This window comes from Takifugu rubripes, chromosome 1 (genome assembly GCF_901000725.2).
Source record: "Takifugu rubripes chromosome 1, fTakRub1.2, whole genome shotgun sequence".
Classification (NCBI taxonomy): Eukaryota; Metazoa; Chordata; class Actinopteri; order Tetraodontiformes; family Tetraodontidae; genus Takifugu; species Takifugu rubripes.
In genome coordinates, this window is record NC_042285.1 from 19,670,940 (window position 1) to 19,696,688 (window position 25,749).

At 41.1% G+C, this 25,749-nt stretch overlaps 5 protein-coding genes across 8 annotated transcripts in view; 1 reads left to right on the plus strand and 4 right to left on the minus strand.

The window, feature by feature from the left end:
* The window catches only part of ubr3 (ubiquitin protein ligase E3 component n-recognin 3), a 26,613-nt gene extending 16,692 nt beyond the window's left edge, over positions 1 to 9,921 (minus strand). For 2 of the 3 annotated variants that reach the window (XM_011609855.2, XM_011609850.2), the window contains exons 1-23: positions 9,455 to 9,921; positions 8,737 to 8,876; positions 8,351 to 8,503; positions 8,022 to 8,177; positions 7,905 to 7,945; positions 7,722 to 7,788; positions 7,511 to 7,641; positions 7,110 to 7,338; positions 6,728 to 6,907; positions 5,867 to 6,000; positions 5,675 to 5,761; positions 5,540 to 5,605; positions 5,369 to 5,458; positions 5,150 to 5,278; positions 5,028 to 5,080; positions 4,806 to 4,939; positions 4,425 to 4,510; positions 4,184 to 4,325; positions 3,646 to 3,742; positions 2,606 to 2,747; positions 2,224 to 2,328; positions 1,971 to 2,141; positions 437 to 469 (exon numbers count right to left, since the gene is read on the minus strand). In XM_011609855.2, coding sequence (XP_011608157.2) covers positions 437 to 469; positions 1,971 to 2,141; positions 2,224 to 2,328; positions 2,606 to 2,747; positions 3,646 to 3,742; positions 4,184 to 4,325; positions 4,425 to 4,510; positions 4,806 to 4,939; positions 5,028 to 5,080; positions 5,150 to 5,278; positions 5,369 to 5,458; positions 5,540 to 5,605; positions 5,675 to 5,761; positions 5,867 to 6,000; positions 6,728 to 6,907; positions 7,110 to 7,338; positions 7,511 to 7,641; positions 7,722 to 7,788; positions 7,905 to 7,945; positions 8,022 to 8,177; positions 8,351 to 8,503; positions 8,737 to 8,876; positions 9,455 to 9,888 — 3,000 coding nt within the window. In that variant the 5' untranslated portion in view covers positions 9,889 to 9,921. The remainder of the gene's footprint in view (positions 1 to 436; positions 470 to 1,970; positions 2,142 to 2,223; positions 2,329 to 2,605; positions 2,748 to 3,645; positions 3,743 to 4,183; positions 4,326 to 4,424; positions 4,511 to 4,805; positions 4,940 to 5,027; positions 5,081 to 5,149; positions 5,279 to 5,368; positions 5,459 to 5,539; positions 5,606 to 5,674; positions 5,762 to 5,866; positions 6,001 to 6,727; positions 6,908 to 7,109; positions 7,339 to 7,510; positions 7,642 to 7,721; positions 7,789 to 7,904; positions 7,946 to 8,021; positions 8,178 to 8,350; positions 8,504 to 8,736; positions 8,877 to 9,454) is intronic. The other variant, XM_011609863.2, reaches the window with a different exon arrangement.
* Positions 9,922 to 10,862: 941 nt separating this feature from the next.
* mettl5 (methyltransferase 5, N6-adenosine) lies at positions 10,863 to 12,575 on the plus strand. Of its 2 annotated transcripts, none has more exons than XM_011609883.2 (7): positions 10,863 to 11,082; positions 11,145 to 11,259; positions 11,355 to 11,539; positions 11,632 to 11,714; positions 11,959 to 12,010; positions 12,079 to 12,128; positions 12,464 to 12,575. In XM_011609883.2, the coding sequence occupies exons 1-7, from the start codon at positions 11,073 to 11,075 to the stop codon at positions 12,503 to 12,505; spliced, it is 537 nt and encodes a 178-aa protein (XP_011608185.1). In that variant the 5' UTR covers positions 10,863 to 11,072; the 3' UTR covers positions 12,506 to 12,575. The 2 variants fall into 2 exon arrangements, with proteins under 2 accessions (XP_011608185.1, XP_003961895.1); XM_003961846.3 differs by having other exon boundaries at positions 10,863 to 11,069.
* On the minus strand, positions 12,182 to 16,598 carry ssb (small RNA binding exonuclease protection factor La). Its single transcript, XM_003961845.3, has 12 exons — positions 16,467 to 16,598; positions 15,528 to 15,591; positions 15,352 to 15,455; positions 14,893 to 15,067; positions 14,659 to 14,766; positions 14,463 to 14,566; positions 14,179 to 14,250; positions 14,056 to 14,098; positions 13,441 to 13,581; positions 13,174 to 13,357; positions 12,766 to 12,885; positions 12,182 to 12,674 (listed from the first exon to the last, which is right to left on the minus strand). The coding sequence occupies exons 2-12, from the start codon at positions 15,585 to 15,587 to the stop codon at positions 12,595 to 12,597; spliced, it is 1,191 nt and encodes a 396-aa protein (XP_003961894.1). The 5' UTR covers positions 15,588 to 15,591; positions 16,467 to 16,598; the 3' UTR covers positions 12,182 to 12,594.
* A 1,384-nt stretch (positions 16,599 to 17,982) lies between these two features.
* On the minus strand, positions 17,983 to 20,695 carry klhl23 (kelch-like family member 23). Its single transcript, XM_029845789.1, has 4 exons — positions 20,193 to 20,695; positions 18,838 to 20,064; positions 18,426 to 18,578; positions 17,983 to 18,359 (listed from the first exon to the last, which is right to left on the minus strand). The coding sequence occupies exons 2-4, from the start codon at positions 20,060 to 20,062 to the stop codon at positions 18,049 to 18,051; spliced, it is 1,689 nt and encodes a 562-aa protein (XP_029701649.1). The 5' UTR covers positions 20,063 to 20,064; positions 20,193 to 20,695; the 3' UTR covers positions 17,983 to 18,048.
* Positions 20,696 to 20,972: 277 nt separating this feature from the next.
* phgdh (phosphoglycerate dehydrogenase) lies at positions 20,973 to 25,643 on the minus strand. Its single transcript, XM_003961848.3, has 12 exons — positions 25,419 to 25,643; positions 24,261 to 24,412; positions 24,119 to 24,184; positions 23,991 to 24,045; positions 23,711 to 23,809; positions 23,497 to 23,629; positions 23,127 to 23,275; positions 22,887 to 23,039; positions 22,185 to 22,323; positions 21,961 to 22,085; positions 21,660 to 21,879; positions 20,973 to 21,421 (listed from the first exon to the last, which is right to left on the minus strand). Exons 1-12 carry the CDS (start codon positions 25,554 to 25,556, stop codon positions 21,267 to 21,269), a joined length of 1,584 nt encoding a protein of 527 aa, XP_003961897.1. The 5' UTR covers positions 25,557 to 25,643; the 3' UTR covers positions 20,973 to 21,266.
* Between the last annotated feature and the right edge of the window lie 106 nt (positions 25,644 to 25,749).

Consider the following 25,749-nt stretch of genomic DNA (forward strand, 5'->3'; position numbering starts at 1 on the left):
GGTCTGATTAAATAGCCATAATGAACTTTTTGCTGATGTTTCACAAATACCAGCACTAATAACACAACTGTACACCTGAGAACATTCAAAGCGTCCTGGTGTTAATGTGCCCCATCTGAAGGATTGCCCTGACCTGACAAGAGAGGACCTCATCTGCTGGGTTAAATAAACATACATCACAACCAAGTCGAGTCAACATCAATCATACTGACATGCGGTTAAAAAGCATTTACCAAACCTGCATCACATATGGAAGGAAGGCTTAACTGGAGAGTTAAACACATGCCTTAACACACAAAAGCAGACATCCTCAAAAACACACCGAGCAAATGCTTAAAAAAAAAAGTCAAAACAAAGATGAACAGCAGGGGGAAAAAATGGCTGCTGCTGGCAACAAAGCCACCAGCATTCCCACAAAATGGTTGTAAATAGCTACCTCTCTCCAATTCCCTGCAAGACGCCTGGAATTCTGTGAAGCAGGTACAGTCATATAAATAATGATATGAAATACCATTAAAAAAAGCAAATAACAACTAGTGGCTCGTTTACATGTACAAATCATTCCTTGCAAGGTCATCTTAATCAGAAGCTTCTTAGATTTCGACATGCCATTTAAAAATATGCTTCATCATTAGAATATCAGCACAACTAAATATGAAATGCAACAAAAATGCCTTCATTGCTAAAAGTTAGAAGTATGTGCATTGCTTATCTTAGCTCCAATTACATGGACATGCAGCAGCTATTTGCAACAGGATGTGCTGTTTTCATATGTAGAGAAAACATTTTAGTATGGTAAGTAATACATAAGCCTTAAGGTGACTCAATGATCAATGAACTGGGCAGAAAGAGTTTCAGGCAGCAGCCAGTTAGCACAGCTTAGAATGAAAAAGGAAAAATGTGGAAGCAATTCACCTTGAAACGCCATTTATATATATCAATTAATCATCAAACACTTCACATCCAACACAAACTGTTTTGTTTCAACTTATGATGCAGGATTACTTTAAAGGAAATCTGTTAGATATGATAATAGATTAAAAGGATGATATTAACTTCCTCTCAGCTGTTGAGTCAGCAGATGGAAAATGTGGCTAATTTTCATGTTTTCAGAATGTATAAAGGAAACTCATCGTGATTTCAACCATTAGAAGCAGATTTACTCCTCCGTGCACACAGCTTCAATGTTCACTAGGAGTGTGTCAGCTGTAGGGCAGGAGGAGCAGAGCACATGATCACTAGAGGGGTGTTTCGTGGTTTTTCACATCAATGATCTGTGAGTAATCTTTAAATTTACATAATTTCCTGCTTTATATGCTTTCATGGTGCTACATTTTACACTCGGCAGCTGGCTTGAGTTTTGCCCCTCTTTTGAAAGCTGATCGAAGATGCACCGTATACAAGAGGTTTCCATCAGGTCTGATCAGCTCAGCACTGACTGACACAGCTTCCCTTTAAATAGGTTGCACTTAACATGAGCTTTGATTCTCTGGGTAAAGCCCACAAACACTGAGCGAAGAGCTGTGGATTAGCTCTCGCACAAATAATGTGTCCTGTAATCATTTGTGGATACACTCATAAAGAAACATGTTCACCATCTTACTATCCTTTTTTGTAGGCAAACACTCTAATACATTTGTCTCAAATACAGATGCCATCTTCCATCAGAATTACTAGAGGAGAAACATTTTCTATTATAATGACCACTGATGACAAAATGGCATGAAGTCAAACCCACATATTCAGTAGCTCATTGTGTTTATGACTAATTTGAAAGCAAATAAAATTGACATTTTTCCTATTACTCCAATGAAACACATCAACAAACATTTTTATGTTTTATGCCTACAGATATTTATCTAACAGATAAAATAATGTTCATATTTTATACTCATTACCTTCAACTGTGGGAGACATTACTAATATTGTGCATTTCTTGCTTCTGATTTAACTGGGTTATTTTTTGTTACCTGGCCATAGGAAGATGCTTCGTTGCTGGTGCTGGGCGGAGCCTCTCTCTTCACCTCAGGAGCTGTCTCTGGGACACGGACCCTAACAAAGTTAATGACATGGTGCAGATTGGAGAGGAGGTTGGTGCCAGGGAACCAGCTGTCATGGCAATGCTCCTCAATGCAAGGCTCCTGGAACCAGTAAAAACCAGTAAGAGTAGGTGTACACTGTGAATAATGACAGCAGCTTTGACCTAAAGGCGATCTATCAAACCTCATCCTCCTTGTGGTCTTGAATTTGGTTGTCCAAGCCCAACTCGATGAGGTACAGCACCATGCACAGAACATGCTCAGACATGTTCTGATGATCCATCCATATCTAAAATTGCACAAAAGATTCATCCCAGTATAATTATGCCACTATAAAACAATCACATTCTTAGCAATTCTTTTGTCTTTTTGGAGCAACATATTGCACCATCAAAATGAGACACTTCCTTTTGTGTCTGTATCGTGTTTTACCTCAGCACCAATTAATTGCTTGTTATTCTAAATTGTGTAGCAATTTCAGATAGCAAGAACAGGCGTTTCTAATTTATTTCAAGGGCTGAATTGACATGCAAATGCTGTGCTGTAGTAGATGCTGAAAAGGTCACCTTGTAAAGAAGTGTAAATATCACAATGTGCAGCGTCTTGCAATGCAACAGCTTGATAAGGCCTTTGTAACATGGATGAAGAAGAGTCCTTTCCTTGTAAGGGGGCCATGGGTTGCCAGTGTGGATACCAGACTGTTTCAAACTAAATTACCATCAAAAAAGAACAACGGTCAGAACATCCAGTAAAAAGAATACGATACATCAGAAAAGAAGGTGCAGCTACTACCGTACATATCCAACACAGTTTAATTTTCCAAAAAGCAATATAAAGAGTATAACTGAAGGTAGATGGAGGGACATCATGCATTATTCTGTCCAAAAAGGCTTTATTCAATGCATTAGAAAAGCCACCTTGCAGAACAGCCGATCACTCTATTACTGATGATGAGAGCATTATTGTATAAACGTTGGGCCAGCCTGACAGGCAATCTATCATATTCAAACTCCAAAACATGAGGCGCCATCAGGGCAGCTTGTAACAGCTTCAGTGTTTGAAAGAGAAAGAAAAGTCTAACTTCCCTCGGCCTTATAACACCAGAAATGGTTTTAGGGGGAGGGGAAAGCATATTTTAAGTGTGAAAAGTACAATTAAGTAGATTGGGGATGCAATGATATTTTTAATTATGCTACACCAAAGACGACCAGACCAAAATCCCATTATAAATAAGTTATCTACTCAACTACCATTTCAAACAGGCACTCGCTGAGGGACTGTTTCATTATAATTAGCAGCTACATTCCAGTGACCTTCAAGAAAATTAATGCTGGGGTATCTTCTTCAGAGACACATTAGTCTTGGGAGATGTCTGCGCCAAACAAGAAAAACTTCCCCAATTCTATTACAAATTAAGAGTGTAACATTGATTTTTCCTCAACAACAAAAGTAATTGGATTTAACTTTACTCGGTACCTGGTAGACATTGAAGTTCTTGCTCTTAAATCACTAAAAGGTGACTTAGCAGAAAGACACCCAAACCAAAAAAGTAAAAATTTTGGCCTAAAAGAAACCTTTAAACTTGAGGCCCCATGTTTTAACTTACAAAGCTGCGTATCTGTCCATGGCTGACTGGACATCACGTCGATAGACTGTTCTGAGGACAACCATGATGGGGTCAAACTCTTTCTCCCACACTTCCGCTAGATGTGGAAAAAGAGACAGCTGTTCGGAAACCTCATATATACAATGAAACTGCCCGGGCTCTTCTTTTATCCTTTGTGTTTTAAGTGGTCCAAGCCTGCCACCAAGTGGCCAACTGAGGACTAATCATGTGAACCAAACAAAGGCTGCTTATTTGAACCTCAATTTCTGATTTTACCATCTGGATATAAGTTTGGGTTCAACTACTATTACTGTGGTTTGTTAGAGTAAAACAATTGAACTAACACAAGAAAAGCAACAATCAATTATTTGAATATAAAGGTGATTTGTCAATTAAAAATACAAGTGGACAGCAGTACATAAAAAACAACTGATTCTATTGTAAAGTGTAGCAAAATCAACAAGACTCAGTTCTGAAATTATTCTATTACCAAATTTTGATATTCGAGAGCATTTTTACAGCACTTCCTACTCCATACCTTTAGGAGTATACATTCCTTGTTGCATTGAGCCTCCTGGCTCAAACACAGGTGCTTTGAAATCAGCCACAGCAGAGAGCATCTCCTCAAAACTACAAGCCCCAGGCACAATGCCGCTCTTTGGGTTAGGATTCTCAGGAATCTAGTGAAAAAATGGTCAAAGAAAAACAGGAAAAGCAGACTACTGTGACTCTAACTTATAAAGAGTAAGGTAACTTAAAGATCTAAAGTTAAAGGATACGAGGTCTAACAGTGCGCTGTGTGTACGATCATTCATACACAGCTGCGAGACCATCTCGGCTCGCAGGATCTCATCATCCGTCATCCCTGTTGGTGAGAACCATAAAATAAATGTAAATATAACCTGAGGAAGGTTAGAACCTTAACTTAAATACCAGACAGCAGAACTCAGGGAGGAGGTTGAGGGAATATCAATGTGGCTCTAATAATTTAAAAGCACATCCATCTTATTTGAAGGATTGACTTGGTTTGACCCAGTGCTTCAACAGTTCCTACAATGCACCACCCTCCCCTTAAAGTATAGCATGCTAAACATTATAGCAGTAAATTACTGTGCAACATTTTTTAATTGACAGATTGTGTCCCGTAATAAACAATCTACCTAAATGAATGCGAAGGCTGGTCAATATAACCAGGAAGGTCAGCGCTCCTTCGAGCATCGGCCTCTCTTGCTCCGAGTCCAACACAGCATTCTGATGCTGAGAAGCCATCGTTAGCAGGTCCACCACTTTGAACCTGCATAGTAGATGAATATTTAATGCACCTAAACAGTTAAAAAAAAAAGAAAAAAAAAAAGGAAAAATTTAAAATAAATAGAGCTCACCTCTCAAAAACACTTGAGATAAAGTAGTCAGGATCTAGTCTTGATGCACAAACCTGCAAGAAAAATCCTAAATGTAATTTTGGTACTGTGATTTGAAATTAAAGTAAACCCTAAATGCAAACCTGGAGCAAATAGATGTCAGGGTCAATCATGGAGTTACAAAAGTGGGACTGCACATAGGTCATCGCCTGCCCTTTGATCTGCAAACCATTCCTGACCCACATGTTGCTGTGGATCTCTGACAGACATGCCTACAGCAACACACATTAATACTTGGTTACAAGGGGGCTACAAACCTAGAAGAGAGTGACTAACAGCATTGACCTTTGCAAATATAATACCTGGATTTGCAGTGGATGGACCATAATCTTCATCAACATCTCCTGGTCAGGCAGGAGGCTATCGAGGTCCAGACCTTGGCACTTTACAGCCTGTCAACACAAGGACAATTAACCCTGGGCACAAGCCATAATTAATAGGACACATCTTAATAGAGGAAATCTCTGATTTACCTTACTAAGGAACATGGCATAGTAGCGATGCAGCGGCAGGTGAAATGTGACTTGATTTGGAGCAGGCTGTGAAGGACAGAGTCACTATGAGAAACCAGTTAAAAAGCTTACAACAAACCAAATTTAGAAATTTACCTCATCAATGAAGCCTATGGCATCGAACCAGATCTGCAGAGTCTCCAAGCAGTAGCGCACCACAGTTTTAGTGTATTCCTGCGTCTCCTGTTTGGAGATAGTTTTACATGTATTTTCCATTAACGATGAAAGATTGACAGCAGAGTACACAGAAGATGTGGGTAAGCGGATGACTGCACTGGCAGGGCTTACTTTGACTTTGCAGTGTGTTAAAAGACCCCACATTGGTTGTGCACAGGCCTCCAGCTCTGCTGCAAATGCTGCATAGTATGTCTGAGACTCAAATTCCACGTGTTCGTTCAACTCCCGTTTATTCAAGTTCATACCTATCGGCAGTGAAATATTTCAAATTTAGACAAAAATATCTGCAGTGTTAACGTTCAAACATTCATTTTCATGTTTAGGAGAAGAGGGATAAAACACGGTTAAAGGTTCACATTTTATTGAAAATAACTATGCTGCAAAACTGCATACAACTGTGACACTTGTGGATATAACGTCAGCAAGAAGATACTCAAGCTCACTGTGCAGGGATGTTATTTTTAGGGCTGTGGTCGAGAACACAAAATGCACAGCACCAAACAGAATGGTAACTGTAACTGTAACTGGTAACTGTTTGACTTCAGATCCCTTTAACTTACGGATTCTGACCATGCAGCTCAACCTCTACTAATACTCTGACAAAGCAAGATTATTTTGAATTGCATTTAATTGCATTTCTAGAAGCCGACATCACCAAAAGAGTCCAATAAAAGAAGTAGCAGCATTATTTGAGGACGGCTTTTGTGGCTGACTAACTGGTTACAGGAACAAATATTAATAATACAATGAATAAATTAAATTACCCATAAATATACCCCAAATTATAGCTCACATTTGTAATTTTGAACTAAAATAATGAGAACGTGTTCCAATTGGATCTGTTCACAAGGATTTGTTGTAAAGGCCATTTTAGGTTGAAATGTTTTTGAGTGAGCGCATCCAAACGTTGCTTCCATTAGCGTGTAAAAGGGCCAAATCTGTTGGAACACACACACTCCAACAATAACTTACCCTGGAAAAATGACACGAAGCTCATCCAGAGCATCAACAATGAATGGTCCTCCAGGAACTTTTTTGCAACACTTTGGTGTGAGAGGATATTAATAAAATCACTAACTAACGGCCAGTAAGTGTTGTTCTTCAGCAAAGCCTCGCTGCAGTTCACCACAACATGGCGGCTGTTCTCTTCATCTAAGGGGAAAAATAGAAATGAATAACTTGGCCGACAATACGAGTTTAACTCGCTCAACAGTCTCATGCTGCTCACTTGGCATGTGGAGACTAAAACGATACCACATCAACCATCTTTTTGCAAATTATACCATTTGAAGACAAGAGTGATGAAACAGGCTCAGTTAATAGACCCAGTTTTATTCTAATTCTGACTACTTACCCTGAAGCTCACTTTTAATAAGGCAACTCTCCATCATATACAGGAGGACTGTGACCATGATGTCCAGCAGCTGGCACTCCTCTGTCACATGTCGAGCCAACTCCTCATTGCTGAACAGCTGCACACTGATATGTACAATGCGGTTGGACATGGTGTCCGACTCGTGGCTCTTCATCAGTGTTTTCATAATAAATGCATAGTGCTGGACAAATGTTTTTGTAAAGGTGATCTAGAAGGACAAAAAGAGGAATAATATTTAGTCTGAAATGTGGAGTAACCGTTAACTTTCAACTACAAATCACATGTGAGAGCCAAAGTGGCAACTACAACTATAAATAATAGGAAATATGAAAAAGGACCAAAGTACTTTAACAAATATTAGCAAAGGAAGAGAAAAATACCTTGTAATCTTGATCTGGCAACATATTTAATAAGAATGTGACCATCTTCTGAGGAAACTCATATTTTATAGTCCAAAACAGCAGCTCCTCCAGAAAGCACTTATGCTTTAATGACTCAATAATACATGGGTCTGAAGGCATTTACAAAGAAAACATGATTAGTAACCTTAACGTGCAACACGGAGGGCAGCAGCTCCTGAAAGTCATTTACCTTTGGTACTGCTGCTCAGTTTAACCCTTTTCCTCTGGCCGACAGACTGTCCACCATCTTGGTCCTCCTGGGAGAAAATAACAATTTTAATCAAGAAATTAACAAAATGTCCATCAATTACAGTATAAGGATAAACAAAAGACATAGTTTACACTTAATATGCTGTGTGTTTCTAGCTCATACCTCTTTATTAGATCCTTCTGGGCTTCCTGGTGTAGTTGTTCCTAAATAATAAATGAAAAATAAAAGTATTAGATGTGAAATAACTATGCATCATCTTATGTGCCAGAGTAATCGCACCTAACAGGACCATTGCTCCTGCACCACCTTCAGCACCAGCGGCAACATCACCTGTGGCAACCTGGGTTTTTTCCTCCACAGACACAAGACCTGAATTCTTCAAAGCTGATAAATATTTGTCGTAGTTCTTTTTAGCATACAAATTCTCTTCTTGGCCTGTAGAATTAAGCACAGAATTCAAATTAATATTCATATGTGCCCAATTTATTTTATTAAACAATTAAAATGCACCGTAAAACCAGCCCACACATTTACTGTGGTTTTTGGCAACACCAGTTTACTCATAACTATATATTTCCACATGTGGAGTACAGTACAGTTGATTTTACCCATGCACAACTCCTTAAATGCTTGTTGATTTGTCAAGATCTTTGTCATCACAGTCCTCATTGCTCCCCCCATCTTTGTGAGCTCCTCCAAGAATGAGATCTGAGGTTCCAGCTGCTGCAAGACTTTCTGGAGATCTCGCTCAGATGAGCTGTCTGGTAAGGCAAGATAAGAGATTTTCGTCAACAAATGGACATGTGTGCATGCTGACATCCTGTATAAACACGGGAATTTGAGTGTGTGCATCATAAGCCATTTAAAACCAAATAGGACATACACATGGTAAATAAAACATCACAATAAATTAAAGAAATAATTTCAACTTGATTAATGAGACAAAGTCACACTTGGCTCCCAGAAATTGGAATACTTTCAGGAATAGCTTCACCTGGCTCAACGTATCCATCCCTCAGATATTGGATGATACACATTATAAAGCGAGGAAGAACCATCTCAGACATCAAGAGAAGGTCTCGAGGTATTGAGGGGACATTTTCTCCTGTCCTCAACCGATGCCGTCTACAAAATCTGTCAAAACACAAAAGCAAACCATCAATGTTTCAGACCACTCGCCGTCCACCTGCTTTTTAAAATAAAAATGTCACTCTGTGTGGGTAGATTTTGACCTTTCTTCTAAACTGTACATTGTGAATAATAATAGTGAAGACGTGAGATTTGACGGTGATTGAGCTGTAGGAGAGATGCAATCCTCAAGTCATTTAGATAAAAATAGTAATCAAGTAACTGCTAAACATCAGTAGTTGGGGAGACCGCGTCCACATTTCCACCAAATAGATCTATAGAATCTATAGATTCATAGAGATTACAGCGTCTAAACCGAGAAAGAACGACTGGCTAAGCCTCTAACCAGAGCTGCTTAGTGGGAGGTTTGCTAAATAAATGACAGAGCAGAATGATGTTGAAACGCTTGCCATCTGGTAGTAATTCCTATATTTATAGTAGAATTGTGTGTCACAAAACAGAACAAATTCTGATATTACACTACCCCCCCCCCCCCCCCCCCCCACTTCGCACAAGACCTGTCAAAACACAACTGGCTATCATTTTAGCACAGTCAGTTTGGCTAGCAGCTAGCCTGGACTTACCCACTCTCTCGCATGACATTACTGTCTCCACAATCACAGGCCCCGCCAGCCTGGCTCCGAAACATGTTGAAATCATGGCCCGTGTGGTCTCCGTTATTAAAACATTCAGCACACAGTGACATGCACGGGGAGATGCCGCACGTCCGACAGCGATATGCTACGAAATTAGCCGTCCAAACCAAGCCGCACAGAGTCGCGTTGTCATAGGACCGGACCGTTTTGCAGAACTCCTCGAAACCTTCGCCTCCTGCAATCAGACATTTACACCAGTCAAGAGCTTCTGTGTCCGTCGCTGGTTTTTCGGGATTTAGAACGGAGTCGAGCAGCTCTTGAAGTTGTCGGACACCGGAGCTATTGTCAGTCCGATTTAAGTCTGCCTTTAAGTGGGCAGCAGTAGCTTTCTTATCCCGGCGTAGCAGCGACGCCGCCATCATGCACTCTGGCTTGTCCACAAATTTATTTTTGTTGTCTTGTTTCCATGCTCTCGGATTTTCTCGCGATATTCATCGGCTCACGTTTAAACGGCTAAAAGAAATTCACGTTACTATTACCGGTACTATTATCATTTTATTCATTTTGGTTGCCTATGCTTATTTCCTGATTAAAAATTAAATAAAATATTATGTATATTAAACTAGTGTCACTGTCTAGATAACTTTTAGACCCAACTGTATGAGTCCATTAATAAAGTAATGCAATGCTTTCATGGAGTATTTTTTCTTCTTATTATTATTATTTAAAAGTATTGATTATAAATGTTAAAAAAATGGAGCAAATTTGTTGCACGGCAATATATAAACAAGTTACCTAGATAATAACCATTTAAATACATCTGATTGTAATTATTATTAAAGCTATAGAATATAGCTACAGACCGACCGACAGACAGACAGACAGACAGACAGACAGACAGACAGACAGACAGATAGATAGATAGATAGATAGATAGATAGATAGATAGATAGAAAGAAAGAAAGAAAGAAAGAAAGAAAGAAAGAAAGAAACAGGATCTTATGCTGCTTCTGCTGTACTCGATTTATTCACAAATGAGGAGAGTTAAAGCAAAAGATTTGGTCATATTGGCATTTAAATAACCACGAGCTCCACTATCTGTAACAAATACATTCTTTGTTTTACCAAATAAAGGGAAACCTATAAAACTAATCATACCAAGATTAGAAGGGAAAAAACATACAAGAAAATTCATTTGCTATAATTCCTTGCCCTTTGTGGAAGACCGGTGTCTTTCTGTTTGGTGTTTTTATTTCTGTCTTTTTGTTCAATTCATGTTTTATTGTATTTTAAAACTGTAAAGGTGGTTGACATGTGCCATCTGCAAATGGTCAGTATAATGCAAGTGGAACATTTGACGTTACAGCTGTGAAAGCCGGATCATTTTGGCTGATGCACACAACATGACGGAAATCGCGCGGTCTTGGGTCTTGTTTATACATTTCAGCTAAAATCGACCCGGGCTGTCACACAATAAAAAGCATAAGTGATTATTATATAAGAATGAAATTAAAAGAATTGGAGAGTTGCTTACAGCAAGTGGACGTCTTTGAAGAGCCCAAAATTCTCTTTGAGCAATATCCAACCAGTCCTCACATTGCTGGTGATGACCACAGGTGAACATACAGTAGTTTTTATGTTCCCTACGTTTAATAACGCTGTGATTTTCTCCCCCCAGCATGCATGCTCTATACGATCCAGAGTACGTTTGATGATATTAAAGGTAAAGTTGTAGCCGATCTGGGATGTGGCTGTGGAGTCCTAAGCATCGGAGCTGCGATTCTTGGTGCGGGGTAAGAACGTCTGTCATTCCAATATTTGCAGGCATATTGACAGTTTTTTTGTTTTGTTTTTGCTAACATCCTTTCCGTTTCCTCGTCTCTTTCAGCTTCTGTGTGGGTTTTGATATTGACGATGACGCCCTTGAAATCTTTAGGAGCAATGCCGAAGAGTTTGAGATTTCTAACGTCGATCTGGTCCAAAGTGACCTCTGCTCTCTGCAGCCAGAAGCTTATGCACAAAAGTTTGACACGGTTATTATGAATCCGCCTTTTGGTACAAAGCACAATCAAGGTGAGTAGAGCACAGTACAAACGAACTCGCTGAAATTAGTATTTAATAGTATTGATTCTTCCTTGTAGTGTCTAAAGTTTTCTTCATTTAAGGTATGGACATGAAGTTTCTGCGAACAGCTTTAACAATGGCCCAGACTGCGGTGTACTCGCTTCATAAAACATCAACTCGAGAAGTGAGTTCAATTTCATTAACTTAGCATTTGCCATTGAAATGGAGCTGAAAATAATTTAATGTTTTTCTGGAATAAGGGATGCTTTAAGACTTCCCAGTCATCACTATCATTATATTTGTGTTGTCAACCTGTCAATTTGCTTAAGTTTATGTTGCATTCGACCGCACGTTAAATTCAAACACAGCATAGCAAATCTACAGTATGTATCTAAAAGGAATTCAAGCGATTTCATGTCTGATTACAGCACATACAAAAGAAAGCCAATGACTGGGGAGTAAAGATGGAAGTAATAGCAGGCAAGTACACAGTATAAGACTTTAAAATATAAAACAACCATCAGACACTGACTATGAAACCTTTGCAGAGCTCAGATATGATTTACCAGCATCTTACAAGTTCCACAAAAAGAAATCGGTAAGCTAATACACACCTTACTTGTCCTGGTCAAAATCAACAGTGAACTTTTATACATTTTTATAAATGTTTTATTTTCTATTCACATATGCAAACGTAAAAATAGCAAAGCACATGTTCTCACTTCAATGTAGTCAATAAAGTGACGGATTCTGTCACAGTTCCAACAAAACAATGACAATTTGGGTGAAATTAAAATGACTTCCAGAGCAGGTATGTTGATCAGGATGTTACTTTAACAAAAGTACTGAGGGAAAAAGTAATGGATGCAAAATAAGAGCAATATGCAGAGACTTGATAGCACAAAACTGATAAGTAATTTTTTCCCCCTCTAGGTTGACATAGAGGTCGACTTCATACGGTTCTCACATACCTGACACTCTCCCTGGAATGGAATAACTCTGCATTTCCAATGTTTTCAATAAATGCTTAAAAAAAGAAAAAAAACCCTGTCAGGACCTTCTAACTAAGATCCATTTTCAGTTTTGGGGACCTTTGCTGCAGGCCCATCACCATCTTCAAGTTCTCTCTTGGGGGCTGTAGGCACTAAAGAAAAATGGGAATTTAAATGTTAACAATATTAGAGTTATATCTGACCTTCATACCAAAATTAGATACTGAAACACATTGAGCTCACCTTCATCTTCATCATCACTGTCAAATTTAGTCTTTTTGCCCTTGAACTGCGTTCCGCCATGATCTCTTCCTCCTCTTCCTCTTCGGCCTCCTCTTCCTCTACCACCTGATCGTCCTCTGCCTTGTTTTTACAGGGGATCACAAGATATATTCACAGCAGTGTATTTTTAAGATGTTTAACATTAGTTCATAAGGTAATTACACTCATCTTAAAATTTTGATTAGCTTTATTGGAACTGTAATTTGTTGAGTCACATGATTTGACCATTTGGTTTTCACTTTTTAAAAAGATGTGACAGAAGAGAAATAGTATGGACTCATTGCACTTAGAAAAACAGCAAAGGTAAGTAAATAATTGTGGTGTAAATAATCTATATAGCTGAAATCCAGATCCAAATTTTCATTTTACCTCTGCCTTTATTCCTTTGCGTTTCCTGCTGAGCTTCAATTATCCTTTTCAGCGCCTCTTTTTCCTCATCTCCTTCCAATAACTGCCAGGTAACACTGCTGTCCTTGACCTTCAGTTCTCCTCCATTTGCCTCTTTGGCCTTATCAAATGCTTCTTTTGCATTGCAATCAAAAAGCAGGGCACCCTTGTGGAAGGCAAGAAATACTCCATTGAAAACCACATCACACCTCTGAACAGAGCAGTTCTTGAGTGGAAGCGTTTATTTACCTCTTTGGCCCCTCTCGTAAAATCAACCCACTTTATCTTTCCGTGTCCAGAGAACAATTCGTGGAAATCCTCTCTTGAAACATCTTCCAGTTCTCCTGAAAACTTTAACAAGCATCCAGTCTTTTCACCCAGAAGCATGTCCTGCAACAGAAAAACAAGTTGGATGTCACAAGTTGGTGAAAACTTGCCAGTTATGCAACAAGAGAAATAATTCCTATTAGTATAAGTATCCTGTATTGGTTAGAATTTAGATATTCATGTGAAATATATACAGGACCTTTAATAATCTTGACTGAAATTAAGCATTTGTTACCATATTTACTCTATTTATGCTTTTTTCTCCAAACTAGTGTTATTTGACTGGTTAATTATGCCGTTTTCTCACTGCACAACACCTAAACGTCTACAAAATCTCTGTTCACAAGTCCAGAAGCTCTCTCCTTTACAAACATCTCAGTTGAGCAGTGGCGAATGACTGCTGACCCTAAAATCACATCTGCTGTTGGAAAGTGGCCGCCTGACACCAAATGTAAGTTCTAAAGTAACATGAGACATGTAGGCAAGGTAGTGAGCATTAAAAAGAAACCGGGCATCAGTTTACAACATGATTCTCACCATCGCCTTCTCTTCTGTGTCCTTCTGCTGCTGTTCTTTGTCTCTGGAAAAAAAAATATTTGGTTAGTAACATTTTCCAAGATCTGTTTTTCCCAGACAAGAAATGTTTGCTTTTATACTCACTGTCGGTTTTTCGCTTTGTTCTCTGCTTTTAACTGTTTTCTCTCTTCGGCTTTCTTGGCATGATAATCTTCTCTGAAAGCACAAGAGCAGCGTTCAGCCGAAATAGAAGAGTTGGGCTGTTGTAAATGTAAATAACTAGAAATTTCAGTCCTCTAGTAATTTAAATGTGTAGAGATCATTTCTGCATTTTTTTCCAAAACTGAACAAGATTTTAAAAGACTGGCATTATCTTCTAGTATTCATAACATTCAAAACTAAAAAATACTGATTAAAAGCACATGTACCTCGATAACACGAGCATCTCGTTATCTTTGTAAGATTTGATGTCTGATCGTTCCAGGAACTGCTTTGATGACTCCTCTGTGTCAAAGCAGATGAACACTGATCCCTACAAAGAAAACAATTCAGGACATGTATGCAAAAATCCACCATATAAAGGAATTAAAATACGCAGAATTATCAAAGAGACGTTAAGTCTACCTTAAATTTCTTTTGTAGGGTTTTTCTCATCTGAATGTTTTCTATGTTTCCTTTTCCACTGAGCCATTCTTGAATCTCATCAAGGGTGCTTTCCAGGGGAAACCCTTTCTACATGACAACACACATGCATGACATATTTTAGCTTTTTACACCTAAAAAACTGACAATGCAATTATCAACAAGTTATTTGAAATGGAAATTACAATTTACTGGACAATAAATTAAAATACCTACAATGTATACAGATTTGTGTTTAAGAGCATCTTTGTAGTCATCATTGATTTCAGGTAAGGGTTTGTCTAGAGATCTTCTGATTTTGGTCTTGTCTTCACTAATTTCCAAAAGACCCGTCTTTGATTTCTGGAGAGCTGCAACAATGAAGCTGCTTTCTGTAGTTAAAGTCTTTAGTCTGAAAAGCAATAAAAGCACAGAGAATGAGAGAGCTGTAGTCAGACTAAGTCTGCAATTCTCAAAAACTGAGTTGGGCACCATTCACCAATCTGAATAAATTGCCTGAGCATATATTCTTCAGGGCAAGCAACCAGAGAACAGAGGTACTCACCTTTTCTATCATCTCAACACGATAAATATTCATATAATCAATTCAGTAGAACGTGTCAGTCCTCTTTTAAAACACAGAGCAGCAAAGGACTAATTGCAAATAAACAATACACAAGGAAATAATGAACAAACCTGTTAAACTTGAGCATCGTCTCCAAAGTCACCCAGCCGTCATCAAGCTGTATTTGTTCTTTCAGAAACTTGTCTCTTGGAAGATTATGATCTCCAAAGTAGTACTAGAGATAGAACAGTTGTTTAGAATGGAAATTAGGTTTTCATCAAATAATGCAGAGGGGACTTAGCATTACCTCAATTTGCCGTACGACTTTCATTTCAGTTGGAGACATGTCTTCTCGATTTTCTGCCATGATTCTTCAATGAAAGACATAAATATCACACAGCAGAAATCATTAATTCAGGGCTTTGATTGTTGTAGTCAATATCCCATGTTTAAACATGAGATGTTTCATGTTTTAATAACACAAATTTAACCATTCAATGTTATATTAAGACTCACTGTCCAAGAAGATGCAAGAGTGAGAATCCTGCAGAACCTCAGCAAACTCTGACAGTCTGGACCGTAAATTGCACTTGATAAAACAATTTGTTCTTAGTTTCCCTCTGATGACTTTAATAATGATACTACTACTAATAATAGTCTATTTATGGCTCCACGCCGCTTGGTCACAATTTAAAGAAACTGCGCGTGCGAGCCTGGTTTTTGGCCCTTCCGCGCGTTCCCTTCATGCACGTGCCTGCACTGGTCTTACTACTCTGTTGAGAAAATCTATGCGCACCACTAGCTAAAGCGCCATTTCACTTCAGTTACAGGTTAAAACGTATGTGCAGATCTGATTTCGTAAAAGATAATCGTGTTAAATTTAAGGATTTGGTTAAAGGCGTCAGCATGTGGACAAAATAGATCAGTAAAACGTTTATTTTCCCCATGTTGCCTTTAGCCTGTTAGCTAAACAGCTAACGTAGCTCTGCTCACTCTAACGCCAAGTCAGCCACCTCATTTAGGCTCGACCTTTGTCTTATTATTGTAAATGATATTCACTTGACTACGTAACACTTTTATATCCAAGCACTGCTGCCTTATAACAATTATTTTTGCTCAATTCAAGCCAAAGCTCATTCAAACATTTTGGGAAACTGACTGCGGTCGTTTCTTTTTAATCAGTACAACAAATCCCGGAAAGAATTTCAATAAGTCGTCCTATATCACCTTAAATAACTCTACTTACAATAGGTTTACAATGAAGTGGTCGGAGTAGTTTTAGTTTTTTCAGACGCAGTGTCCAGCTTCAGCCTCCACGTTGTGATGTCGCCGTGCGTGGAGCTACGGAACCTCCCGAGGACCAAAAGAGTTCACCCAAACGCGAACACATTGACTATTTGAGATTTTGAATGTGAGCTGGCAAAATAAGCATAATTATCAAAACAGTGAGAAATCTGTGGATGTACAAGCATCTCAATGTTGTTGTCCACATTCCAGGGACACAACTGCCACCACATTGTCTGCAGAAACATGTCCATGTGCTGTCATTTATATTTTCTCAACTGTTTTATCACATTTTCCCTTCAGTGGGGAGCAAGAGAATAAGAATTCAGATGCTCTGAATTTAGCATTTTTAAAGATGAAAATTACACTTTAAGAACTAGGCTTCCTACACAATGGTTGAAAAAAATATACTGGTGTCACTGTCTAGATCAGAGGTCGGCAACTCAAAATGTTGAAAGAGCCGTATTGGACCAAAAAAAACAAAAAACAAATCTGTCTGGAGCCGCAAAAAATTAAAAGCCTTATATATGGCTTATAATAAAGGCAACACATGCTGTAAGTGTCTATATTAGCTGTATTAATCTACTTTCCAAATGATAAGTAGGCTACAAATACATAAAGAGCATTCATGATTAAATGTTTATGTTCCCTGCAATGCATCCTGGAGAGAATGACGCACCACGTGACTAGTCTGCTGTACGATGGTGCTTTAAGTTTAACTTCCATTATAATGAGATGTTGAAATTAAATATTTATTATACATATTTTTACAGCATTGTAAATCTTTAAGAATGTTTGTCATGTTTTTCCTCCTACAGAAATTTTATTAAAACAAAAAATATATTCACACCATGTTTTTCCATTTTCACATTTTTGAAAAAGCTCCAGGGAGCCACTAGGGCGGCACTAAAGAGCCGCATGCGGCTCTAGAGCCATGGGTTGCCGACCCCTGGTCTAGATCATTTTAGACCCAACTGTATGAGTCTATTAATAAAGCAGTGCACTGCTTTCATGGAGTATTCTTTATATATTTTTAAAAGCATTAATTAGAAATGTCAAAAAGAACTATTGATGTGTGAATTTAGAAATATTCAACAAAATGGACCAAATTTGATGCGACTATTACAAGAATGTAACAATGTTATAAACAAGTTACCTAGACAATAACCATTTAAATACATCAGATTGTAATTATTATTAAAGCTATAGAATTATGATTTGAAGATGAATGGAGAAAAAAATCTAATCATTTGTCAGCTGAAAATGTATAAATGTAAAAAATGTATTATTATTTTGAGTAGCCTGCAGTCAGATAGATGGATGGATGGATGGATGGATGGATGGATGGATGGATGGATGGATGGATGGATGGATGGATGGATGGCCCTGTGAGGCCCCTGAGTATTGGCTTATTCCACATTCACAGTGTTATTGTTGTTGCAACAGCTCAGGACAAAGAAGCACGTCTGACACATGGAAGGTCCTCGGGTCACTAACTGTTTTCTTTGGTACTCAATAACGTGATTCAGGATAAAACGTTCACGCTAAACACTGAAAACACAAACACATCCATGTGACCTAGTCGGACTGGGCAAAGTCCCCACAATCTCCCATGAGTCCAGCTGAGGGTCATACTTCTCAATGCTCTGCAGATAAGTCCCTTTGGAGTAAGAGTAACCCCCCGTGACGTAAATGCAACCGTTGATGACCACGGCTCCACACTCCATCCTCCTCTCCTTCATCACAGATATGGTCCTCCACTCGTCACTGACTGTGTTGTAGCAGTCCGCAACAGTGGTCTGTCCGCCCACTAAATACAACATATTCTCCAGGGATACTGAACACAGACCGTACTCTGGAAAATAAAATATTACAATTCAGAATGTAGCCCTGCTATTATTTTATTATTTCATTTCCTCACCTGGATGGGGGGTTGTTGTGATGACACTCCACTTGTTGACGTCTGGCCTATAGACCTGGACGGTCTCATAAGTGCAGTTTCCTCTGTAACCGTAATGACCACCGGTCACGTAGATTTTGTCATTCATCACACAGGCAGTCGCGTTTCCAACACCTTTAAAAGACAACCAAAGTTTGTTTTGACCCAATACTCACCCCCAAAAATGCAACAGCATCAGTATATGTATTATATGAATAATAGGTAAACAGTGAAATATTCATCAATGAAATATTCCAAAAACAAGTTGCTATTTAGTTATAGTGTACATTAGACTGTTGTAAGGAGTAAATAGCAATCAATATAATGCATTAGAGTGCCAGATTTTGAGTGCTTTTTGAGGTTTATGTCAATCATCACTTTATATAATGTATACCTTGAATCATTTTGGCTGTAGAGAACCATTTCTTTTTCAGTGGATCATAAAATTCTGTTGCTTGTTCGGGAGCACCTCCTCTGTAGCCTCCAATGGCATAAATGCATCCATGCATGGCCACAGAACAGTGGTAGTACCTCGCTGTGATCATGGGACAAGCCTCTGTCCATTCATCATAGTCACAGTTATAAACCGAGACTGTGTCCAGAGCTTCGACTGTGTTGGTCCTGTAGCCACCAGTGACATAGATCTTGGCTCCCAGGAGTGTGACGCTGTAACTCTCTCTTGCATGATCAGGCATGTCTTTCCCTTGCACCCACGTGTTGCTGACAGGCTCCCATATGTGAACCTCGCACAGCGGGTGCCAGTAGTACCCACCGATCACATACATGCTGGAAGACATTTTTCTGTTCACAGACACATTCTTGCCATTGGATCTTAAAGCTTGACTCATTAGAGATTTAAACTTTCCTTCACTGCTCAAGATACGCTGTCTGTGCACATCTAAAGTAGCTTTGAAGTAGATCTCATCCAGTTCCATATGGATAGAGTGCAGTAAATCTGCAGCATGATGCACACGGTTATCCAAGTCATGAGTTATCCACTTGTCTACAGCGTCTACCAACACGTCGTCCCTCTGCACACTGAAGCTCGCAGCCAAAAGAGATTTCATCTGGTCACAGTGCAGCTCCAGGAACTCCTCCTGCTGCAGGAGATCTGGGAACCTGTTCAGCATCATCCTGCGGGCCTCCCTCTCCAAGCTGCAACAGAGGTGCAGGTGAGCAAAGGCGTGCATGCCGAGACAGTTGTCCACATCCAAGAGCCGGACGAGAAACTCCTCGCATGCACGTTTCACAGCAATAAACTGCAGGAGGTCTGCAGCCTCCAGGAGGCTCTGCACCGTGCCCTCCGTGATGCGCACCTGAGCGGTGTACACATAGTCCACCAGCGCTCCCAGAACCTCGGGGTCCACCCCAGAGAGTTTGATGACGCTGTTGGATCTCTCCTTCATGTCAGCTGTGAACATGACTTTGAAATAGGAGCTGTGGGCAGACAGCAGCGCCCTGTGGCAGTGAAGCACCTGTCCGGATTCGCCACATTGGAGAGTAACGTCGGTAAACAAACCGCTGACGTAGAATTGCCTCAAGGCGCACAGGAGCTCTGCTGCGTGCCCCTCGTCACAGAAATCATACGTGTAGCCCTCATCCTGCTGGTGTGACATCATATCTGGAGATACACATAAACACGGTCAGCTGTGGTTGCAAATCCAACGGTCACAATGATACGACACTGCCAATGTCGCTGCCTGGACCATTTCATTCATACAGACAAATCTGTGAGGAATTCCTACTCACATTATATTCTGTTTCCATCAATTCCACGAACAGATAAACGCCGACCCTCCCGGTGTCCTCTCTGTGAAAGTCCTTCTCCAAAAGGAGCCTCTATTTAGCTCACGCAGGCAGTCCTATCCTATTTTGGTATTTGTGCGCATGCAGCGGCCACCCCCGTCCTCCCCTCCTCTGGCACGCTCGAGTGTCCACCAGTAGGTCCTTGACAAAAGCAAGCCAACAATCGAGAGGTCTCATTTTCCTCCAGGACGCTAAATATAACCGTCCATGCGCGCGTCCCGGTGGTGCGCTCACGGACCGTGAAGGAAGGAGGCACAAACCGATGCCTCCAACCGACATCGTACTGACAGCACAACACGGGGCTCAGGCGCTCTCTATTCATGTTTTTGTCCCCATTCTTTTCGTTGCCATGGTATTCGGAGCCCACTTCCAGTGTGTGACCGAGGCTTTACCCTAATCCCAACGGGGATTAACTGCGCCATGCACAATATTCATTCCTGCAGAGACTCGGATATGACTGAATAAGTGATGTGCACATCATCCTACAGGAACAGAAAGTAACTAATTACTCATACCCGAGTAAGCATTAGTATTTTTCAAAGTTTTGTAAATTACCGAAAGCAGGTCGGCAATTAAAAATTCACAAACCTAAGAGTGGTCAGTAGACACGTGACTGAACTGGCTCCACTGGATTGACTCTTATTTCTGTCCTTACAGAACTGCACTTCTATTAAAATATTAAAGCATATAAACTCCAAATAACAAATGTCAAAAATGTAAAAGATTTCAGTAACTTAGAACATTTTAATTGCACTTCCAAATAATGAACTTTATTTTTTGCTACATAAAAATGTTAAAGAATCTCAACAGTAAACAAACTTGTTTCTACCAATTTGATTCAAAGTGCATGTTAAGCAAACACCAAAGTATTATCAAAATGCAAGTATTAAACACTAAATGATGACTTCTAAACAAGCATTTAGTAGAAAATTTCAACAGACTAAATGACTCGTTATTGTGGTCTGATTTCAGTCACTGACAGAACGTTACAGCTTATCAGGTTAGTGTTGATGCCACTCAAATGCTGAGCTGCGCGGCGTTTTCAACCAAAGGCTTTAAGGTGCTGAGGTCCGGGAGGAGAGACGATACCCCCACGCAGTACCACAGGTCGCCGTTGTGGTCCATGGGAGCGCTGAAAGACTCGATCACCACCCCGGCTGTGGACAGCAGTCCTGAGCAGAGTCAGTCAAGAAACAGTGTGAGAATAAAATGATATCCTTTTGAAAAAGAAAGCCTCATCTCAGGCAGAATGTAGGTTCCTATTTTGTTATGGCTCTAATATAATTGGAAACCTGTAAGAGTCTCTGAAGGGACAGATAAATCCGATTTATCCACAACATTTTCCTTTTAAGACAGACTGTCAGTCCCAGTATAGATTTTCACCAGAGGATGATTACATCAAATTCTTACCCGCAACTGAGGACAGAAGTTGGGGGTTTGCAGGGGCCTTGAAGAAGAGCAGGCTTCCAGCTAGAGACACAGGTTGTCTGAAAACACTGCCACACAGCTCCAGTAGGACAGGCACGCCCCCCTGAACAGCGCCAATGGCCTTGTAGCTGCCGCTGCTGGTCACAACCTCCACGCGGCACACATCACACGCCCCTTCGGCCTCGCAGTGGCTCTGGCTTACCTGAAGAGTGGATTCACATGTAAGGTTTTTTTTAAAAATCAAACACTCGCCACCATTGTTTATGAAAACTTGCTGAAGTACCTTGATTCCCGCTTCCTTGGAGAGGCTCAGTACATTGATGAGATTTGGGCAACAGCCATCATGCTTCAGCAGCCCGACCAACACTGATGAGCTTAGGTAGCTGGTGGAGGTCTTCATGGAATCCCCTGGTTCAAAAAAACAAACAAAAAAAACCCTCTGTGCATGAGCGCCTGCTGTTTCAAAAAGGCACCACTAGAGGGGGCCAAAGCTCACAGCAGTTCTACCTAGAGTCGTGATTTGAACGGAGCTGAGAGGTTTATTGGAGGTCGTGCAGGCCTGCAGCAAAGCTCCAACTGCCTCTCCCAGTCGGATCAGCTGGTGAGATTCTTCAGTGAATGTGCTTACCAGAATCTGAGCATTTACCTGCAAAGAAGAGTCACTGGAATAAATCTTTGCTCTTTAAGGATGAATGCAGCTTAAAGCTGTTCTACAGATCCCCAGTGTCCTTTATCAGCAATATAAAAATGCAGATTCCTTTTTGAATTACTCGAGCGGGTTGGGCTGATTTTCATGTCCGAACGTGTTTTTTTTTCCTGAATGATCATTGTGATTGTGGCAACAACAGTTGGCACTGCTGAATTTATTTTACAAGAATAAGATTTCTAATGCCATCACAACTTGTAAACACAATTTTTGTTGTTTAAAATCAGGATGCTTACATTAAATAATGTTAAAGCAGATTTAATGAGACAGCAGAGAACTGCATTCATCATTTATTGAAACTTGTGGAACTTTCTTGGACTTCAGGACCGATTAGCCGTGTGCTTCAGTAAATCTGCACTTTACACCTTTGTGGGTTTTTTTTTTATCCCAACACAAGGAGGAAAACTGTTGCGTTACTAGGGTACAGAAGAGGTGGATGACCGATGGTCTGACGATCGCCTGACAGACAACTACTTCCCGTCACAGCGTTTAGAGAGACTTACTGCTCCGATCAGCTTCCTGCCATTCACCATGTCCACCATCTGAAGGGCGATGTCCTCCCCACAACGAGCCTGGGCCTCCTTGGTGCTGGCCCCCAGGTGAGGACAGCTGATGACATTGGGATGCTCCACCAGCGCGCGGTCTTTTGGAGGCTCCTGCGGCCGCGAACAAAGTGAGACTCAGACAGCCGATTAAACAAATGAGCCGATTTGTGCTGCGTCGCAGCGGCCCGAGAGGCTTACCTCTACAAACACATCCAGCCCAGCTCCTCCACACTGCCCCGACTCTAGCGCTCTGAGCAGAGCGGCCTCGTCGATGATGCCTCCTCGTGCGCAATTTACCACTTTCACGCCTTTCTTGCATTTGGCGAAAGACTCGTCATTAAGCAGACCTTGAAGAAAAATGGAAACTCTACTAAGAGAAACATCTCGGCAAACACGGCCACACAAACAAGTGCACCCGACAGAGTTTTCCAAAATGGCTGATGTCTCATGAGCTCCAGATGTGTGCAAGCTGAAGGAGCTGCGAGGATGCAGCTACACGTGGTAAACAGATGATTATCAATGCGGATGTAATAACGATTGTATAATTAGGAGAGTCTGTGACGCTGACCTACAGTAGAGGGCATCAGTGGAGTGTGAACGGTGATATAATCACACTGAGGCCAGAGCTCCTCCAGAGGCATCTGCTCCACCCCCCAGCTGGCCGACACCTGGGGAGGAGTGATGGGGTCGTATCCGATAGTCTGAAGGGGCAAGAGACCCGTCATTAATGTCGACTGAGGCGAAGAGACGGCAAACGTAAGCGCATAGATCCGTTGACCTACCCTCATTCCAAATGACTGCATTCGGGATGCAACTTCCTTCCCAATCCTTCCCAGTCCAACTATTCCGAGCACCTTCCCAAAAAGCTCTGAACCCATGAACTGGAAAATTAGAAACAAAACAATGAGCCCCCCGACACTGCAATCCAAAAATGACACAGACACACACACGCGCACACACTGGTGCCATATCTGATTAGTGATCAGTGACCGAGCAGTTAACTGCGCAACAACGAGCGCTCCGATTGCAGCGATCCTCCAGACAGGAAAACGGAACGCTCACCTTTTTGCGGTCCCAGTTGCCTTGTTTCATCGAGATGACGGCCTGGGGCACGTTTCTGAAATCAGAATCATAGCAAATGTAATGTTGCGCCACTTTAAAGGTTCAGTAGGGATGAAAGCTCGTTTCACCTGGAGAGGCTGATCAGCAGGGCGCAGGTCAGCTCCGCGGCGCTGATGGTGTTCCCGCTCGGTGTGCTGCAATAACAGGTCACCGTTTACAGGAGGAATGTTGCCCCCCAATCCCATCCTTGTGCAGCTACTGGAAACTTACTTCATGACAATTATCCCCTTTTTGGTAGCAGCATCAACGTCAACGTTGTCCACACCGGTCCCAGCTCTCCCGATGATTTTCAGATTGTCGGCAGCGCCGATGACGTCGGCCGTGACCTTTGTTGCAGATCTGACCACCAGGCCGTCATAGTTCTGCATCGGAATCACGGGGATTCGTTACAACGAGGGATCCAAATTGGATTTTACCCTCATGTGTGACTCGGATTTGTCATCCTAAATTAAACACATGCAGTTCCTACAGCAGGAATTCACCTGTCTCCCCTTCACCACCAGATCAGCTTCAGGGGAACTTTTGTCGCTTTAAATCATTCTTGTGGGTTAAAAGTGAAATAAATGGTGTGAAATGCAAATGGGCAAGTCTAACTTCCAAACTTTGTATTTGTAATCTCCTGCAATCTCCAACAGAATCAAAGAGGATCAGTCCAGGAATTAATCCCAATGATCCTTCGAGGTCTTATGGTATCAACAAACTTTGATTTTCACGGTGTTGAATTAAATCTGGATTATTTCCAGTTCTAGCTGTGGCCAATAATAATCTAAATGAGTTTACGTTTTAATACAAACGTTGTTTTTCTTTTTTGTGGTCACAGATGGAGGCATTTGTGCATGTGGCCTTCTGAGGTGAAGGAAGCTGCAAAGACTTATCATTTCACAGCCGTCTTATCTGCAGGAAATACAGATCATTTGTGATCAAACCTCTTCCAACATCACCCAAGTTTTCATGGGATTAAACGTGTTTTTGTTACTGACACGCGGGCGATAAACGAAACGTCATTCTCTGCACGTCAGGGCGCGTCACGGATGCCCGCTGACACGTTTGCAGAGCTGGCGAGGCCTCCGAGTGTTGCTCTGCGGGACATGTGGCTCCCATGTCAGGCAGCAGAGGCAAAAGGATGGACGCGTTGCATCAGCTAGGGGCGGCGCTCGCTCCAGTTCTCCCACGATAAACGGCTGAGAACCGGAGGAGGGAGCGTGAAATAAGGCGCGCGGCGCACGGATCGAACCCGTGCATGAAGGTAGACGCCGCCGCTGAGGTTTGAAACGACGTCACCTGATCGCCGATGCAGTTTGAGACGCGTAACTTTGGTGACAAAAGCCTTGTGTAACGCAGAACCCTCGGCAAAAGAGCACAGCTCACCTTGATTTCCGCGATCAGCTCATCTTTCTTCATGTTTTGTTTCTCCGTCACTCGGATGCCATTTTCCTCCAGAATGCTCTTGCAGCGCGGGTCCACGCTTTCACTGATCAGGACAGATTTGATGGCGATGGGAGCCATGTTGGCCGTGGCTACTTCTGCTGATGAATGGCTGAAGTGAAGTTTTTTTTCTCTGATCTGATGGTTTGGAGGAGTTATCACAAATTTGAGACAGCCCCTTGAGAAGTAGCCCCGCCCCTCTGCCGTTCTGACGTAACGGACGCCGTTTATACTGGGACCAGTTCAAACAAAAGACCAAACCATTTGGATGTGA

Bases quoted from the DNA above. Each gene is read 5' to 3' on its own strand.
- mettl5 (XM_003961846.3), top strand. From the start codon at position 10,970: ATGAAATTAAAAGAATTGGAGAGTTGCTTACAGCAAGTGGACGTCTTT. The intron at 11,540-11,631 runs GTGAGTAGAGCA...TCTTCATTTAAG, and splicing joins TGGTACAAAGCACAATCAAG to GTATGGACATGAAGTTTCTG. The intron at 12,129-12,463 runs GTAAGCTAATAC...TTCCCCCTCTAG, and splicing joins AGTTCCACAAAAAGAAATCG to GTTGACATAGAGGTCGACTT.
- ssb (XM_003961845.3), bottom strand. From the start codon at position 15,587: ATGGCAGAAAATCGAGAAGACATGTCTCCAACTGAAATGAAAGTCGTA. The intron at 15,068-15,351 runs GTTTGTTCATTA...ATTGCTTTTCAG, and splicing joins ACGATGCTCAAGTTTAACAG to ACTAAAGACTTTAACTACAG. The intron at 13,358-13,440 runs GTAAATAAACGC...GCCTTCCACAAG, and splicing joins TTACGAGAGGGGCCAAAGAG to GGTGCCCTGCTTTTTGATTG.
- klhl23 (XM_029845789.1), bottom strand. From the start codon at position 20,062: ATGATGTCACACCAGCAGGATGAGGGCTACACGTATGATTTCTGTGAC. The intron at 18,579-18,837 runs GTATACATTATA...TGTCTTTTAAAG, and splicing joins TACAGCCAAAATGATTCAAG to GTGTTGGAAACGCGACTGCC. The intron at 18,360-18,425 runs GTGAGGAAATGA...TTTATTTTCCAG, and splicing joins CACAACAACCCCCCATCCAG to AGTACGGTCTGTGTTCAGTA.
- phgdh (XM_003961848.3), bottom strand. From the start codon at position 25,556: ATGGCTCCCATCGCCATCAAATCTGTCCTGATCAGTGAAAGCGTGGAC. The intron at 23,276-23,496 runs GTCAGCGTCACA...TTTTTCTTCAAG, and splicing joins ACTGATGCCCTCTACTGTAG to GTCTGCTTAATGACGAGTCT. The intron at 21,422-21,659 runs GTAAGAATTTGA...GACTCTGCTCAG, and splicing joins ACTTCTGTCCTCAGTTGCGG to GACTGCTGTCCACAGCCGGG.